Source organism: Pseudonaja textilis, chromosome 4 (genome assembly GCF_049901715.1).
Source record: "Pseudonaja textilis isolate UNSWEBS1 chromosome 4, rPseTex1.2, whole genome shotgun sequence".
NCBI lineage: Eukaryota > Metazoa > Chordata > Lepidosauria > Squamata > Elapidae > Pseudonaja > Pseudonaja textilis.
The window spans coordinates 37020680-37039410 of NC_141993.1; the positions used below are offsets into that span (position 1 = coordinate 37020680).

General features: G+C 35.1%; 1 protein-coding gene across 7 annotated transcripts in view; it reads left to right on the forward strand.

The window, feature by feature from the left end:
• ATE1 (arginyltransferase 1) overlaps window positions 1-18731 on the forward strand; it is a 63146-nt gene that overhangs the window by 22332 nt on the left and 22083 nt on the right. For all 7 annotated transcript variants that reach the window (XM_026704906.2, XM_026704904.2, XM_026704903.2 and 4 more), the window contains 3 exons: window positions 255-287; window positions 6659-6840; window positions 12038-12137. In XM_026704906.2, coding sequence (XP_026560691.1) covers window positions 255-287; window positions 6659-6840; window positions 12038-12137 — 315 coding nt within the window. The remainder of the gene's footprint in view (window positions 1-254; window positions 288-6658; window positions 6841-12037; window positions 12138-18731) is intronic.

Consider the following 18731-nt stretch of genomic DNA (forward strand, 5'->3'; position numbering starts at 1 on the left):
TCCTCCTGTTAATATTAAGACATGAACTGTATTATTGTTATTTGTATTGATACAAAATTTTGAAATAAATTGATTTATTCCATCACTGTTAATAATAGTAAAGCAGTAAACATTAAGTTACTCTTTTCAATAATATTGCATAATAATGCATTGCAAGAAATATTAACTTATTTACTCTGTTTGTGTGTTTCATTGTTTCATGTTGATCTGACTGTTCTGGTGATGTGAACTTCTGATAAATGCATCAAATACAGTTTACGCGATTTCTCTGCGATTCGCCACTTGAGGTATGAAATTATCTTTAACACTAAATCTTTGTATTATTTAAATGCAATGTATACTTTTCTGTATCTAAACTTTGCTACTATATTTATAATACAGAAAATGAAATGTTCTCAATTTCACTAATTGAGCATTTAATTAATTTTGTTATTGCTGATTTAATTCTTTGAGTTTCATTTGAAAAGAGTTGATAAGTTTTATATTTTTCTTTATTTTATGAATACATTGCTTAAGGCTGAAGTATACATGCTTTAGCTTGATATTTCTGTATATCTGTAAACAAATTTAATGAGTTTTTTAGTATTTAATAGATTGGCATAAGTAAGCATAAGGATATTCTTCATATACAAAGACATTAAGCAGCATGTTTTAACTAAAATATTTTTATTTATTTATATAATTTATATTTCATCCATTTTACTGCCAAATGACTCAGGGTGGCTTACAAATACAGTCCAGTGATGCATTAATCTGACTTAAAAGTTAAGCAATATTTGTGGGTTTTTGTACAATAGATGATATTACAGTAGGTGATAAGTGATTACTAGGAATTGTAAACAGAAAACGATGGTATGTGCAAGAGAAATAATGTTAAAATGAGTATTCCATCAATGCAATATGGATTCTGCCCTTTTTGCATTTATATCATGAAATTATAAACCCATACATGGGCTTATAGCAAGAATTGATGACACCACAAAACAGCCAAATAATACAAATGTAGAAACCAAAGTGCTCTGGGGCTTAAGAATTCAAACAGATAAGCACCTACTACATAGCATTCCAGACTTAATAGTTATTGCGAAGAAAGACAAAAAAGTTTGGATAGTGGACATTGCAATACTTCAAGACAGTAGAATAGAAGAGAAAGGACTAGAAAAAACAACAAAGTACAAAGATCTACAAATTTAAGTAGAATGGCTGTGGCAAAATAAAGCAAAAACAGTACTAGTAGGCACCATGGATGTAATCCCAAACATATGGAACATTATTGGCATTGATAAAATCACCCATCAGTTAATTGGAAAAAGGAGTTTTACTTGGAACAGTTTACATTCTGTGACAGAACCTTTACACCTTCAAACAACAACATCTGCTTATCCCAGGTCCTTGGATAGATACACTCACACATGGCATTTAGCTTCTTATTCAAGTTTAGTCTCTCTGATCTCTGTAATTAATTCTAACATGGGTTCAATTGATGGCCAGTTTGCTGATCTTTTCTTATCTATGTAACATTCTTATATAACCACGAATGGCTAACTTAAAGTCTGAGAATAAATTGAGCTTCTTAAAGCCTCAAGACCTTTCATTATTTTTTCAGATAAAACTAAATAGGTTATATTGGTTAATGACCACAAATGAATTGAACTGAGTAGCAATTTAATCCTTCCCAGGGTTCATAGCTGTGGAATAAATGGTACAGATGGCTATATGTGATAAATGATAGTGGAATGAATTTACAAGGTAAAGCAATATAAGATTTCTTAAGGCTGTGGTAAGATTTCTTGTGGGTGTGTGTGTGTGTATATACACATACCGTATGTATTAGTAGGAAAAGTAGCTTATATTTATAAAAAGGGAACACTTAAGGGTTTCATTGTATCTGCATATTAGAATGATTTAATGCTCAACTGTATGTATGTGTGTATATAACACACACACACACACACACACACATTCATATAGCGGTCTTTTTTGTATTATTGGTAAGAATCTTTGGGGGCAGAAATGGAATGTAATTTTGCAGATGACCTTCAGGTTTTGTCTTTGAAGTCTTTGGAACCATAGTTGCTTGCCATGTTTTGATAGAAATTCAAAAACATGTACAAATATATTTATGGAAAAAGGGGTTCAATATGCTATTTACATCTGTGATAAAAGCTTTACCAATTTTATACATGTATCAAAAAATATGCAAAAAATAAGAAATGGTATGACTAGAGTCCCAGCTACCAGAGAGAGAAAGAGAGGGAGGGGAGGGGGAGGGAGGAGAGGGGGACACGGCAGGGGAGGAGGAAGGGAGGGGAGGGAGGGAGGGGGAGAGAGAGAGAGAAAGAGAGAGAGAGAGATTACTACATCAAGGACAGTATCTAAGCAGCCAAAAATACTAAAGTGCAATTCTCCAGGCGTTAAAAGGGTGTCTGAATCTGCTTTGGGGGCAAGTTGTGGACTCTGTTTAAAAAGTATTGTATCTGCTTTTACAATGTTGTGACCAAAATACATGGAGGCATTTACACAGCAAAGAAAAAAGAATAAATTTTATTCTGTTTTGCAAAAGATAAATCTGGAGTTCGCAAGCAGAACCTAAAAGGATTCTTATGCTTGAGCACTTTTCTTTTTTTTTAAAGAAACCCCAAATGTATAAATCAGAAAAAAGGCTCACAGTTTCAACATTGTATTTTGCTTCTTGAAAACAGAAAGCCCAGCCTGGAGAGTTAATGCTAGTTTAAGGTGAAGGCTCCTGATGACTTAATATCTAGTGGTTAAAAAAACTTTTTTTTTCCAGACCTTAAAGAGTTAACTACCACATGAGTATAATGAAATTGTCAAGTTACAGTAATTGCACCAGTAATTTGAGATGTTGCATTTTGAATGAAGCCATGTGTGAACAGTTTGTTGTTTTCCTTTACTGGATTTACCGTTACCTTTTTAAAAAACTTTTCTCCAAGCTATGAAGGCTACTCAGAATCATTAGACTTAATAGAAAAAGATTTTTATCACCATGTCAAGTAAAACAGTAGATCCTTATTATTTTCCTTCCTTTGTATGTCTGTATGGTTGCTTATTTATGTTTTGCTCTATGTGTATTTTTAACTTATGAATCTTGAATTGACTTTTGTGTGGCACTGCTTGCATATGTTTCTAATTAGACAACTCTAAAAAGGATTGCATATGCAAGGCCATAAAATTTTTTGAACAAACTACATGCCAGTTAAAAAGGGTATATCTCCTTCTTTTTCAGTATAATACATGCACGCATATGCCCAAACACAAAAGCAGATTTGAAGACTTTGGGAAGTACAGCATCAAAATGTTAATTTGAGCCTCCTTTATATACACCCTATTTTCTTACTGCATTCCCTGCAAGGATCATTGTTTTTAGTTGTCGGTAACCCAGAAGACTTTGCGGACATCGTGGGGAAACCCAAAATAAAAATAATTCTTGGAATTATATTACAACAGATTAGTTTTCTTACTTTTAATGGAATATATTGACTTCTAATCATTTTACATTTTGACACTCAGGGTAGTTTCACATACATTAACATTGTTTGTCATGTTCAGTTGTACCAATTATGTGTTTATGAGACAGGAAAAATTCAAAATATTAATTAACTGAAGGGTATTTTTATTGTCCTCTTTTCTTCAATTTAAATAAATCTGGTCAAAAATAATTTTAAACAAGTACATATTATCAAGTGGATAATATGCTATGTATGTAGCCTTGGAAGTATGTTCTTCATAATTTCTTAAAACTTGCATTCAAGATTTTAGTTAAGACAGGCTAGAGCCGTGATGACAAACCTTTGGCACGTGGGGGCACAAGCCCCAGCCAAACTTACCTGCATTGTGCATACGTGCGCCTCCCAGCTGGTTTTTGGCCCATTTGAGGCCTTTTTCAGCCTCCCAGAAGCTTGAGGGAAGCCTCTGCAGCTTGGGAGGCCAAAAAATGGGCCCATTTAGTGATGAAACAGGCCCGTTTTTCGGCCTCTAAAGGCTGCAGAGGCTTCCCTCAAGCCTCTAGGACGCCGAAATAGGCCTCAAATGGCCTGAAAACCAGCTGGGAGCGCGCACATGCGCAATGCAGGTAAGGTTATGTGTGTGTTGCGCATGCGTGCGCAGGGGGCGCATTGCATTATTGGTGTCGGCATGTGCGCGCACTACTGCATGCGTGCACATGCTTTCAGCACACCACAACAAAAAGGTTTGCTAGAATATTGGGCTAAAGTATAGATTTCAGGCTCATGGCATTACATTGCAGTCACGTGACGTATTGTGACATTTTTCCCCTTTGTGGAGTTGGGGCCTCTGTGTGACGCATCTGGCCCGTGGACCACCAGTTTGACACTTCTGATCGAGATGAAAACAGACTTTAATAGGAGACCAAAGGACAATAATATAAAAGAAAGACAGAAGCCACCTAATATTAGTGGAGAAAAGGAAAGTGTTGGAAGGATTGAGGACAGTGGCTTGGTAGGATATGTTTATGTCAGTAACTAAGAGTAGGGAGGAAAGGGGCTGAGAATATTGTATATACTGTGCTGAATCAGTTGATAGTTGCTGAAGGAAGAGGAAAAAGCTACTTGGAATATTGGTTGTGGGTAAGCTGCTGGCATATACTGCACTGGAAACACATTACAGCCTTGCTCTACATTCCCTGTCCAGATTTTATTTTATATGAAACCTCAATCAGAATGTTCGAAGTTTTGGTTTCCACCAAATTGGCTGACTGAATGGTTGCTCTAGATTCTGAAACAAACAATTTTTGCAAGTCTTAAAGAGTTATAGAAAGGTAGATTTCAGTTGAATGTTAGGGAAATTTTTCTAATGTTAAAAGCAGTTTGACAGTGGAACCAATTCCCAAGAAAAAGTGGTGAGCTCATCAGTTAGTTGGATGCACTCAAACAAATATTTACCACCCATTTGTTGGAGATACCTTAATTTGGACTACTTTGCTAAGTATGGAGTTAGATTCCATGAGTTTGACTCAATAGCCTAACTGCCCCTAATAACTTAATCAGATATAATTTAAATTGTAAAGATATTGCCTGGCTTTAATAAATAAATGATTTTTTGGATAGAATAGTATCTAAGTGTAATTGGATTTTTAAAAGTTAGAATGGCTTTGCTGACAGTTCTTAAAGGCTCTCTAAAGACAGTGACTCTCTGCAATGAATAATAATGGCAGGATAGAGGAATTCAAAGGAGAATTTGAGGTTGTTTTTTTTTAATTCTCATTGTGTCTTAGTTGGAGGTCTGCAAGAAGCAAGAATCTGGAGAAAAGGATTTCATGTGTTTGTGCCTAAAAATCCCCAGGGGAACTGGAACTAGTACAGTTGTCAGGGTTCATTTAGTCATGTGAGGGATCATTTATTTCTTTTATGTGCTGTTGGCTCAGTGGTGGCTGTTTTTTTTTAATCTGTTCCGATTCTGCAATTCTTACCTCTTTGTTTCCTCAGACTACTTACAGATTTCTGAGTGCTAGCTTTGGGACAGATCTCAACCTTATGGAACTTGTTACAGCTAAATTCTCTCCAATCTTTATTTTGATACCTTTTTTTTTTAAAAAAAAGAATCATTTTTCTACTCTAGTAATGGGCATTACTATCTAGCACTGTATAATCCAAGACAACTTAGATCTGTTAACCCTGGTTAAAATTGGAGCCGTCTACTTAAAAGTTGGTTCCTATGGAAGAGACACCCAGATTCTAAGTAGAGGGGCATCTCATATAAGAACAGTGGAAGTAGCATAACTGTCTAAGTGAAGAAGAGCCACATCCAGATACCCCGGATTAGAGAGCGGTGAGTGTGATTCCCAGGAGTTGTCTGATGGTTAAGTGTCGGCATCTCTTCTCTTCAACTAGTTAAGTTGGCATAATAAATTAAAAGATTATTGTAAATTCATTTTCCTGGATTGCAAGCTGCTTTGGGATAAACACATATTTTCCTGAGATGTATTTTTAATGAGGAGCATGTAGGTACAACAAGTATACCTATATATCTCCCTGAAGTATGGTTTCTGAAAAAGTCTAATCATTATTTGGTGACAACTTGAAGCTAAGAAAATTAAAATTATTTGAATATAATTCAATTCAATTAATTAAATGAGCATACTGAATTTTCAACAATGATTAAATCACAGTAGACTCAAAGCAATTTACATAAGCATAATTATTATATAAATTGGATTTACAATGTTAGGGTCATCAAAGGGTGGCAGGGGTGTCAACTGCAATGCTGATCCGGCCCTCAAAGAAATCCAGTTTTACAATCCTGATTTAAACCATCAAACCCAACCTTAGTACATTTGAGAGATATACATTATTAATTGCGGGTGATTATTCAAGGTGATTGCCTTGAATGTTAATTTTTTAAAACAATTGAAAAGTAGCAAAAAAAAGGTCATAAACTGATTCATATACTGCACTAAGCTGTAATGCCGGTTCTTTGAAAGAACTCACTGTAGCCTTTGCTATTGATTAGGAGTCTTTTTCTCAATATGTATTTATGTGTTTTCCAAAGTATTAGCATTTTTAAGTATGATTGCTTTGTTGTGTGATAAATCTTTCCCACCCCCTACTTGCTAACACCAATTTTAAAAGGTCATACTGAATAAAAACAAGATCCTTCTATCCTGATCTTAATTTCCTAGGCAGAACATTTACCAAATGGACCAGATTGTGGCTATGGTTCTTTTCACCAGCAATATTGGCTTGCGGGAAAACTAATTGCTGTCGGTGTAATTGACATCCTTCCGAAGTGTGTATCTTCCGTGTATCTCTACTATGATCCTGATTTTTCTTCTTTGTCTTTGGGTGTCTATTCTGCTTTAAGGTAAGGAGATACATACAAGATTCTTGTCATATTTTTGCACTTAAAAGTGTTCAAGTCTAATCTAATCTAATGACATTTCCAATGCATTTAATGACCACAATTGGGATCCACAAATTAGTGGCTAAGTGATGTAGCTGCAAAATGGAAAATAATGTCCTAGTGACTGTGCTTACAGATTTACTTCAGCTTTCCTTTGCTTTACAGTGGCAGGTGGATACAACTTCAAGCAGTTGGATGAGCCCAAATGGCAGGGAGGGTTTCTTGAATTCAACTAAGAGCACTTTTCCCTTACTCCCTTAGCCTTTGAAATGCTCACTCCAACACTGGGAAAATTAAGAAGAGAGAAAGAAAAAAATGTATTTACTTTTATTGGAGAGGAAAGGATTACAAGAGAGTAAGCAGGCATACTTGGGGAATACACATGGGGAATGCGCTGGTCCCATCTGCTGGCCTAATGGTTTCTGGGCTCCAAGCCCTGGGCTTCTTAGAAAGAAAACAAAAAGGAAAGTTGTGGAACTGATTAAACTCCCATCAGTTACAAGCAGCAGTTGCCAGGAAACTAATCAGGTTCGTTGAGGTAAGCTTGTTAATATGGACTTCATATTTTTTAGAAATATGGAGCTTTAGAAAAAAACCACTGAGAAGAGATCACTTGTATAGGCAAGCTCTTTGCTCAGTGGGAGGGGAGAGACCAGTTAGACAATGCATGATTGTTATGGTGAAAACATGATGGAGATGCAGTTTCCTGCATCTTCCCACAACCAAAACAAGACATAAGTCAGGGAAGGCTCAAGGGGGTGTGAGAAAGGTATGGCATGGATTGGGGGGAGCAGGGAGCTGCAAAGGGGTCATGCAAGGTGTGCAGGATGAGGGCTTGCAGAAGATGAATAGGTCAGGAGGATGTGCAAGACAGAGGTTGCGAAAGGGACAAGGAAGTTGTGAAAGGCACAGGTTGAGGGAAAAGCATGAAGAAACAAGGGAGGGTGAGGAAGGTAGGTGCAAGTCACAGAGGTTGCAAAGGAGCTGTGATGAAAGCCAGGAAAGTGTGTCAAGATGTGTAAGAGACCAGTTTGCATAAGCATAAAACGGCTGGGGCAGCCTTACCGCAGTGAATCCAATCAGTCCCTGTTCTATTTGTATATGATATTGACACACATACAAAAGGGTAGGACTTTGATTTCCATAATTGTGGCTATCATCTTAACTTTCCTCACCAGCTTTCTTCCACAGATGCAGTGGGTTTTTTTTCCTTGAAAAATGTTCTTCTGTTTCTTTTAGTTTCTCATTAAAAAAATCAAATGTGTTCGTCCATATAGATAACACCACAGGTTAATCATTGATGCAACAAATTATGATGTGTTGGATGATATTTAGGCAATAAACAAAACAAATAAATAAATAAATGGCAGCTGTAGTAGCAAGGTCGTTTAATGTAGCTAGTAACTGTTAATAGTTGCAATACTTTTTCCCCTAATGGAAAGAATGTATTATTTGCTGATAAGCAGTATTTGGAGTACCTGGTGTCTCTGTGTTTAGCTTAACTATAAAGTTAAGCTAAGCTCAGTGTGCTTTTACGTCTAGGTTACTTAAGAATTAAGCTTGCTAAACTATCAATATATAAGGGTAAATTAATTTGGGGATTAGTAATTCTTATGTAGAATTGCTACACACAAATAATTAAAGTTGCTAGGAGTAGCAAACTCTTAGGGCATTAGATACGTACAAGCTGTTACCAGCTTTATTCTATGATTTTTAAATGAGCCATAATGCTACACTGGCGGTGTTGTTTTGCTAAGCATTTAAAGAATTACTATATTAAAATATCAGCAAACTTTTTAAAATTAATATGTTTGGTCAAAGATTGATTGGCATATTCTTAACTAAGTTGATCAGCAATCAAATGAGTTAATTTGGATCTTCCTTTCTGCTATATGCTTAGTTTTAAATTTCTTGTGCCTCTGAGAATGGCATCTGTTTATTTTCTTTTTCTAGGGTCAGTGTATAAAAGATGATGTGGGACAAATGAATTGCTTTTTTTGTGTGTGGAGAACAGAAATGACACTATTTCTATTTGCAGAAATACTTGAAAGCTTATAACCTTATCATATTTGATCCAAGGGTAATTATTTTGCCTCTTGCAAAACCATCTCACAGATTTTCAGTGTTACTGTTTTTCTTTGATGCAACTGTTGAACTCAATAAAGGTCTACCAAAATTTCTCAACCAGACCCACATCTTTGTATAATATTGGACATGCCAATAGTAGCCTTCCTTGTACTGCTGTGTTCAATGGCTACACTGAGGATGTTTTACTGACGAAGAATAAAATAGCCTCTTCTCAATGTTATAACAGAGTTAGAGGCCATGTAATTAGGAATAAAACTTCTCTAATCCAATCTATATATGGTAGCACTAAGAAAGAGCTAGTACTTTGTAGGATGCTGTATTTAATGGTCGTTTGTTTGATCAAGCTAACTTTCATTATATGTTACTCCAGGCCATTATAGTTAACTGTGGCTTCATCTGGCTTTCTGTTCCTGTGCTCGCTTCTAATTAGATGGAAAACATACTCTGATTTATAATGGCATTGAATTTAAGAGTTATTTTTCAATACAGGAAAACAGAGCAAAAGAAATAGTAAACTAGATTAACCAGTTTTGTGGCACTCTGAAATGTCATTAGTTTTTATTCATTACTTTGTGGGCAATGAGAAATGAATTGGAAATAATTTGTGTTTGGGAAACAGTAATTAAGATTATTTTCGGTAACAGTTTGATTGACTCAGCCAAAGAACTATGATATTGTTTACAATCTACCAGTCAGATTTTTTTTATTAAAATCATTTAAATGCTTAACTTTTCAGTGTTTGAATACTGCTAAGGAGAATTAGAATGATAATGCCTTATAGTTTGGGTTCATTCCCATTTCTGAGTGTTTCTGGCCGTGAAAAAAAAAATCTGTAATTAATAGTAGTATTGATATGATAGCTATCGATACCTTACATTTGAATACTACAAGAAGTTGTAAATGGTACAATAACTCAGAATGCATCGTTAAAAACTATTATGTGAATTTGATGTGTAACATTCAGTATTGGTTCCTAATCTATCATTCAGAATTTATGTAAAACATGTACTCATTCCTTGCTCTGAATTTTAGTTTGGGTCTTGGACTGAATTTATGCCAAATCTGTATGTAAATTTCCCTTAATTTTAAACATGAAGAACACTAGTTTATAACCAAAGAACAATAATCTGTAACAGATTACATATCTATGTTTTATAATTTAAGTAGTCTATTGGAATCAGTATGAAAAATCCACTTCTTTTCTATTCTTTCTATTTAATAAACGTAGGTGTGGAAGGAAAATGCTGTCCCCCTTGCTTTTTTTAGTTTTCTAAACTTTTGTTGAAACCATATATAGATTTGCTAAGGCCCTTAGGATGAAAACTAGGGGGCCTGCTCTCCTTTCCATGAAACCCTCTGGGACATTATGTATTGGTCCTGCCTTTACTTTGGGAATGTGTTGATAACTACCAGTCAAGTGCTACTACTACTTATCTTTCAGGAGGCTTTATCTGATGTCTACCCCCTAATCATAATGGGGAAACAATAAAGTTCTCATACCCAATGCTGCTTCTTAAGGAGATTAAAAATTCAAAATAAAAAAATTTCAATGTATCTGCTTCTGACTATTTAACATCAAACCTTTTTATAAAAACTTCCTGAATTACTCCATCCCTTTGGACTTTAATTATAAAAAAATAAATATTCAGTGAAGAGGAAGATAAATCACAGAGTTTGGCAGATCACAGTATATAGCAGCTCAGAAATTACAATGGAGACAAGAGAAGAGCAGGAGGTAGAGAGCTAATCTGATGAAGAGATGAAGAGCTAGTCTACCTGGAATATTACAGATCACAAGAAGAGAGTTCAGAACATTACAAGAAGATTCTAGGGAAAAATACATCTTCTTACATCATATTACCTGTAATATGGATGAAATTGTAATTATATATTCTTAATGTATATAGAGAATTTAAATATAAAGAGATTTTGCATAATGTTGAAAACAGAAATATGTTTTTAGCAAAATCCTGGTTTTATGTTACTCTTTCTGAAGCAAATGACCTTTTCCTTTAGGGTTCTCAGACTTCTCCAGCTTCTTGGAGGTTCCATACTTTCCTCAGAGGATGTAATATTGAAAGCCGCTGTTTCTTACTCAATCTCTTTCCAGATTTTTTTTTGTTTTAAAATATCAAGCATTTCTTTTCTCTCCAGCAGAGGGTGAGGCTGGATAATCTGAGCCTGAATGTGATAAAGAATTGAATTTCGTGGGACTATGGTTGAGCACTCAATCTTACATTGAAGAACATGTTTATCATGCTGATTCTTATTTCCCTTAGGAGATGCCACTTATATCAACCTACTTTCATAATCTCTTCAATTCTCCATTTCTTTATAGTGCCTTTATGAGGATTTTAGATTTTTAACCCTTTATGTTTGTTGGAACAATTTAGATGAAGGTTAGAAAGCTAAATGGCTTTCTAGTACAAAGGGGACAGCATTTGGCAATTGTACATCTTTCTTCCTTTTAAGCAATATAAAAGCAGCTCTCTGCAAGTGACTAATGTAATTGGTAAAACTGCAGAATGGCCTCCAATAATAAGAAAAAGGAAAAAAAAGGAAATACTGCACATTTTTCGTCAATAAAAGGGATGAAAATTGAGTTAATGCAGACAATAGTATTTGCTGCTCACATGTAGATATTTGGATAATTTTCTGTAATTAACTAAAAAGTTATTTAAAACCATCTTGTTTGATTTTAAAAAATATCTGAAATTGTACTTAAATCTTATTGAATACAAGGTGTAGGCTACACATCCATAGCTTTATGAATAAAAGTAACTTTTATTATTATTTCATTTTCTAAAGTTTCAAAAGTTTCCTATTAGTTTCTCCATATTTGAGTTTCATATTAGCATTTTGCCAGGACAACATGCCAAATTGTTGTTGTTTTTTTCAAGTAAAATATTTGGGGTTTTAAATGTAGAATCCCTTATTTAAATGTATTAAGCTCTTAACATAAAGCAAATTTAGGTTATTTTAGTTTATTATTGTAGATCTATTTATATTTCTGAACACAATTTATCTGGTGTTATATTTTGATACGTTTTGGATTATTTTCATTTTACAGGGAAATTGCTTTTACCAGGCAACTTCATGAACAGGCCTCTGATCTAAGTTATTATTACATGGGGTTTTATATTTATTCATGTCCTAAAATGAGATATAAGGTAAGATTTACAATTTTAATCATTTAAATTCAGCCTGATATTAGGACAGATTTATGTATTTTCAATCTTTCCTGCTTTGCTTGATTAAAAAAAAAGAACTACTGTCTGCTTAGTTGTCTATAAATTGGCTAGTGCTGGGTAAATGGAGAATATAGACTTTATGCTTCCCAAATAGTTGTCCCATGCCACCTATCAAACTTTTTTTTTACACAAGGGAACTTTCAAAACAGATTGTAATAATGGATAAGGATATCCTATTCAAATGAAAAAGAAAAAAATAATAATGAACACCAGACATATTTAAACCTTCAGCATACTTAAAATAATTATTTGGATTCTGGATTTGATAGGTCTTCAGCCTAATCTAACAGGGACATATTTTAATAAGTAATATTTGAATGTTGAATAAAGTAAGTATGGCAATTACATTATTTTATTAGTGTAGACTCTTATTTTCTTTCTCGATACTAGTGTTAATGTCCTTTGAGAGCTCTTTGGTTTGGCTAAAAAAACCCACATCCTTTTACTGTTAACTGAGCTTTTCTTCAGTTGCTAAATTGCGCTGCTGTTTAAAAATGGGTTAGCAGCTGCTGACCAAGACAGAATATTGCCCTGACAAACTGGATTTTAGTGGCTCTCTATTCTTTCCATCTACAAATATATTTTTCTGTAATTGTAAAGATCTGATGATCCAGTTTTTGGCAAATATTGTTAGTTGGAATACAGTTCTTCCTAGATTTGATTTCTACTGAAATTATTAAAACCAATAAAATGTTAGTAAGGTATTGAAACATGGAGCTTATTAGTTAAGTACAAGGGATTTCTGTTGGATTCCCTGCTCTGCAGGAAGATGCTTTTTTAAATAGATTAAACTATTTATCTAACTAGCTCCACATTGCCTACTTGTTCTTTAATTCACATATTCATAAATATTCTTCCCCAAGTTTTTAAAAAACATATTTATGACATAATATGTAAGTTTTCAATCTAATTCAGGAATATGAATATTTCTTTGGTGTCTTTTTCTCCTTTAAGTTTTGTTTTGTTAATATAATTCAATAGACCAAAAGTATTTTATAAAATGTAAATACTTTCTTGACTTTTTGAAGAACAAATTTGGGAATATAAGTATCTTGTATTAATAGAAATAATCCATAGTCCTGTAATAAGAGAAGTGCGCAAAAAACAGGCCCAAGTAACTTACACTTTTGTTTATTTAGTTAGAACAGTTATAAAGTATCTTTTGAAAATTAAAAACCAGTGTAGCATAACACCTACCAGACCAGATTTTTATGATCAAGCAATTTTCCAAGATTTATCGGCATTTTTACGTATTCATGCAAACACATTTCAATTTCATTCCCAGTATTGCTTTAGTTTAACCAACTGTTTATCTTTTCAAAACTTTTACATTAGTTTTGTATTTTTAGAACAAATTATAGCTTACTTTAAATATAATAGAATTAAAATTTCTGAAAATATATTTCAGCATACTTAAAAAATTATATTACTTCAATAGAATGTTTTGAGATACTTAATTTAGAATTGCAGAAAAACAATAGAAAATGTGATTAGTTTAACAGATAAACCCAGATTATTGTCATGAGATAGCTTGATATCAGATGCAGAGAATCTCTTCCAAAAGGTTAATGAAGAAATAAAAGGCGAATTCAGCTGTGATTAATTATTATATTACTTTGGATGGCTGTTGTCATAAGCAGAACATTATTTTTGATAGAGTTTGAGAACCAAGTTTGGTGATTTGAGCTTTGGGAGAGTCAGCAGCTTGAAAGGTTGTACAAAGGAATTTTAGCAGTTTTAATCTCTTGAGCCCTGGCTCCTTCATAGTTTCATGAGTGTGGAATTTAGTTAACCTTTTCGGTAAATTAGCTTTGCTGCCTAAGCAGAAATGGAAAACCACAGCAGAACAGAATCCCTACAGGATGTTGTTTGCCTATGATCTCCTGCTCAAACCTACAATTGTGACGCCTGCCATTGTAGCACTGAAAAGATTGCAAATCTTTTGCAAGCCTAATACAATACAGCTTTCACTTTATATCTTCCTGAAGGATTATTTGGTCAGCATAATTGCATTTTATATTTTAGCTGATTTAAGATGAAAATAAACTGTTTGGCTCATGCACTGATATGTACTAGCAATGCCAGAGTCCTGCAGCAGCAATGACCTATTATTGGTGGGTGAGAACATTCAAATATACAACTATTTTACCACATAACTTTAGATACAATTGCATATTTGAACCAGGAAAATAATCCTTGAAATTAGCCCTTTTGTTACCTGTATTTATTTATCATAATCTTTACAATTAATTATACACTTCTGCAAATCATGGATAAGCTTCTAAAGCCTGAATGAGAAAATTTTGACTCTTCAATCAGATCCTGAAGGTCCTTTTTGCTTATTTGAGACAAACATATGCCCTCCTCAAAGGATTCCTTCTTTTTTGAGAAAAGATAGAAGTTGCATGTAGAAGAATGTAAAGTGCATGGAGTTGCCTGCTAGAATGCATGTGAGATGTAGCATTGCCACGTGGCAGCGCAATTGCCTCTTGTGCTTCTGATCTCAGCTTATTGTTATTTTGAGTGTTGCAGTCTAACAGTATGAGTTAATAGTGGTGTTAGGTTTAATTCCATGTGAGTAACACCATATATTTTTATTTTATTTATTTATTTTTGTCAATTGCTTACAAGATAGTAGGTATAAGTAAAAACATAGTTATGAATACATGGATACATATAAGAAAAAATAAATAAACAATAGGATAGGGATGGTAGGCACATTGGTGCGCTTATGCACGCTCCCTACAGACCTCTTAGGAAAGGGGTGAGGACAATAGTAGACAGTCTAAGGTTAAAGTTTTTGGGGTTTGGGGAAGAAACCACAGAGTCAGGTAGAGTATTCCAGACATTGACCACTCTGTTGCTGAAGTCGTTTTTCCTGCAATCAAGTTTGGTGTGGTTTACCTTGAGTTTGTATCTATTGTGTACTCTTGTATTGTTATTCATTGACAGGTAGGACATTGCAATATATAATTTTATGTACTATACTTAGATTGAAGGTGGCATAGTTCTAGGTTGTCTAGGTCTAAAATTTCAAGTCATAAGGTGGCATAAGGTATTCTGCTATGAGTAGAGGAGTGGAGAACTCTTCTTGTGAAATATTTCTGGACTTTCTCAATTGTATTAATATCAGATGTGTAATGTGAGTTCCAGACTGATAAGCTGTATTCAAGTATTGGTCTAGCAAATGTTTTGTATGCTCTAGTTAGTAGAGTAATATTACCAGAGAAAAAGCTATGCAGAATTAGGTTAACAACTCTTAATGCCTTTTTGGCTATGTATTTACAGTGGGCTCTAGTACTTAGATCATTTGAGATGACTACTCCAAGGTCCTTGACAAAGTTTGGGTCATCAACAAGGTTTTGACTATTCAGCTTGTATTTTATTTTCTGATTTTTTTTTTGCCAATATGTAAGACAGAGCATTTATTTGTTGAGATTTGAAGTTGCCACTTGTTTGACCATTCTGTTGCCATTTGTTTGACCATTTGTTTGACCATTCATAGTTGAGGTCTTTTTGAAGGGTAGTAGTATTGTTGATGGTGTTGAATAGCTTTACATTATCAGCAAAAAGAATGTAGTTGCTCTTAATATGATCACAGAGGTCATTTATGTAGAGTATGAAGAGAGTTGGTCCTAGCGCTGCCTTGGGGGACATCACTGTTTACAGGTACAGAATTTGATAGGACATTCCCAATTTTGACCATTTGTTGTCTGTTTGACAGGAATGCTTCTATCCAGTTAATGCAGGTGTCCAGAGATACTGTGAGATTTTAGTTTTAGGAGCAGTTTGTCGTGTACCACTGAATCAAAGGCTTTACAGAAGTCTATGTAGATTGCGTCTATTGCTTTGCCCTGATCAAGTGTGTAGTCCATATGTTTTTGCAATGTAAGAGTTGCAGATTACATGATAGCTTTTTCCTGAAACCAAATTGTTTATTAGAGAGTAGGTTGTTTGTTTCTAAGTGAAGGATGATGGATTGGTTAATAATTGATTCCATGATTTTACAGTGGACGCAGCATAAAGAGATTGGTCTGTAATTTTCAACTAGGCTGGGGTCTTCCTTTTTGAAGATGGGGATGACTATGGCTTGTGACCATAGTTTTGGCAAGGAGCTGGTCCTGAAAGATTTTTCAAAGATTATGCTTAGAGGTTCGGGTATGGCAGTGGATAGCTTTTTTAAGAAGTAGGCACATATTCTATCCAGTCCAATATGGTTTTAGATTGTGTAGTGCTTTTTCAACATTGTTTTCTATAAAATCGATATGTATTAGATCATTGTAGTTGGCTGTTGTTCGACTAGGAAATACTGGGCATGATCCATTGCTGTTTACAAATACTGAGCCAAAGAATGTGTTAAAGAGGTTGGCTTTAATAGTGTCATCGTTGCAGTCTTTACCATTAGGTCCTTTCAGGGGTGGGATGGACCTTGAGTCTTTTAGTTTGTTGTTTACAAAATTGTAGAAAGCGCGGGTGGCATTGGTGCATAGAGGGTTTTCTTCTTGTTTAATGTGATAATTGGTGCATTCAGTCTTTATCTGGTGGCATAAATTTTTGTATAGGCTTTTGAAATTGGCAACGTGGCCAGATTTATTTCTCCGCCAAAGTGATTTCTTTTTGGATTGAAGCTTCCTTATTGTTATGGCTAATTTGTTTTTTTTTTCTGCTTTGGTACATATAGTTTGATGACTCTTTTGACTTCAAGTAAAAACATGTTGTAATGGTCTTCTACAGTATTGCATCCAGTGAATAGAAATTGCCAATCAAGGGATGAGATATCGTTATTTATAAGATCATAGTTGCCTTTTTTGAAGTTATAATTGGGGATTCCGTCGTTGTGATGATTTTTGTGTGGACATATGTTGAGACAAAAGTCAATCATGTTGTGGTCACTGTTGGAAAAGGGTTCTTTAATTTATATTCCGTAAATTGAATTCAAACTATTGCAGAAGATGAGATTGAGACAGTTGTTAAGTCTAGTGTTGTTGGTTACTAGTTGTTCTAGTCCCAGATTTGTAGAAGGTTGCATGTGTGGGTTCAGTTGTACATTTGTTAAGGGTCCAGTTAATATGAGGTAGATTGAAGTCACCAAGAAAGATAAAAGCGTGTGGGCAGGATGCTGCCCATGTTAGTAGTGTAAACCCCCTATAATGATTACTTCTCTTGCCAAAGCCAGACCACTGCATATTTCCCCTCAAATTTATTTATTTGTTTGTTTATTTACAAAAATTGATGTAGCCTCCCATCTTCTAATCAACATTGAGTGACTCCCAATCATGAGTTAAAAAAAAACATATAAAAATATATTAAAACTATAAAACTAAACAGCCATGCCAAACTGTCTTCCCAAGGAACTGTGCTTCTGGGATAACTGGCCATAATGCAAGCCTTGGGGCAGCACTTGAAAGTGGTAGTGGCAATGCCACTGGAATTGAAGTAGAAGCTGTGGTAGTAGCAGGTGGCTGAGATTGCTGTGGTTGGATAGAGTTCAAGAGTAGTCAATCCCTTACTTTACTAAAGCTTGGATCTGGGAGGCTAGGCCAGGATTGATTTGGATAGGGCTGGGTCCCCACCTAATCAACTAATGGGATTCGGTTAACAATGGCAACTAGGACTGCTGGGATTGCTGTTGCTAAGCAATATGGTCACATGAATCGTGCTTAATACCTGCATCACTTAGTGAAGGAAAGTCTAGTCCGAATTACTGTTGTTAACTGATGACTACTTGCATATGTCAGAGCTTCTAACCTGATAATATTGACCTCTGTCAGAGAATTACAACATTGGAAGGATTATATTCCATTCAAGGCTCATATGTTATTGTTGACTCTTTGCGGATAATAATGCTATTCTCTACTGCAGGGATGTCAAACTCAAGACCCGCGGGGCAGATCCAGCCCATGGGTGCTTAAATCTGCCCCTTGGAGCCAGCCTGGAAATAGCAAAGGATTGGCCCATGGTGCCTCTGGCAGCCAAAAGGGAGCAGAGGGACTGTGTGCGACCCCCCACCCCATTTTGGCTGGCAAAGTGCTACAGGAAGCCATCCAAGCAAAAAATGGGCTGCGGGGGGGCCCCTCCACACTGTTTCTTGGCTGGCAAATTGCTGCAGGAGGTGGCCATCCTGTTTCCCCCCTCCATCCATGGAATAGAACTAGAGTGATTATCTGGCCCTTTAAGAAATCCAGTTTGACAGCCCTGCTCTACTGCATGGGCCAGAAGAGGCAACAACTGGACATTGCATCTAGAAGAGTCAATTGTTTTGTAATCATGGCTAATAAAATATCTTGTTACAATATGGAAGGATTCTTAATCAAACCTTAGGTAACTTCATTGTTGAAGATGTTGCGATGAAACCAAATGTTAAATGTTTGCTTTGTTAAATGTCACCATTAAGCTCATGCAAGATTTCTCATGCAATTGTTTACTTGTCACCAATTGTTAGTAGTTGCGGCCTTCTGATATTTAGGACTTCTCAATCAGACCAACTAATGCGTTAAGAATATTATCAGAGGG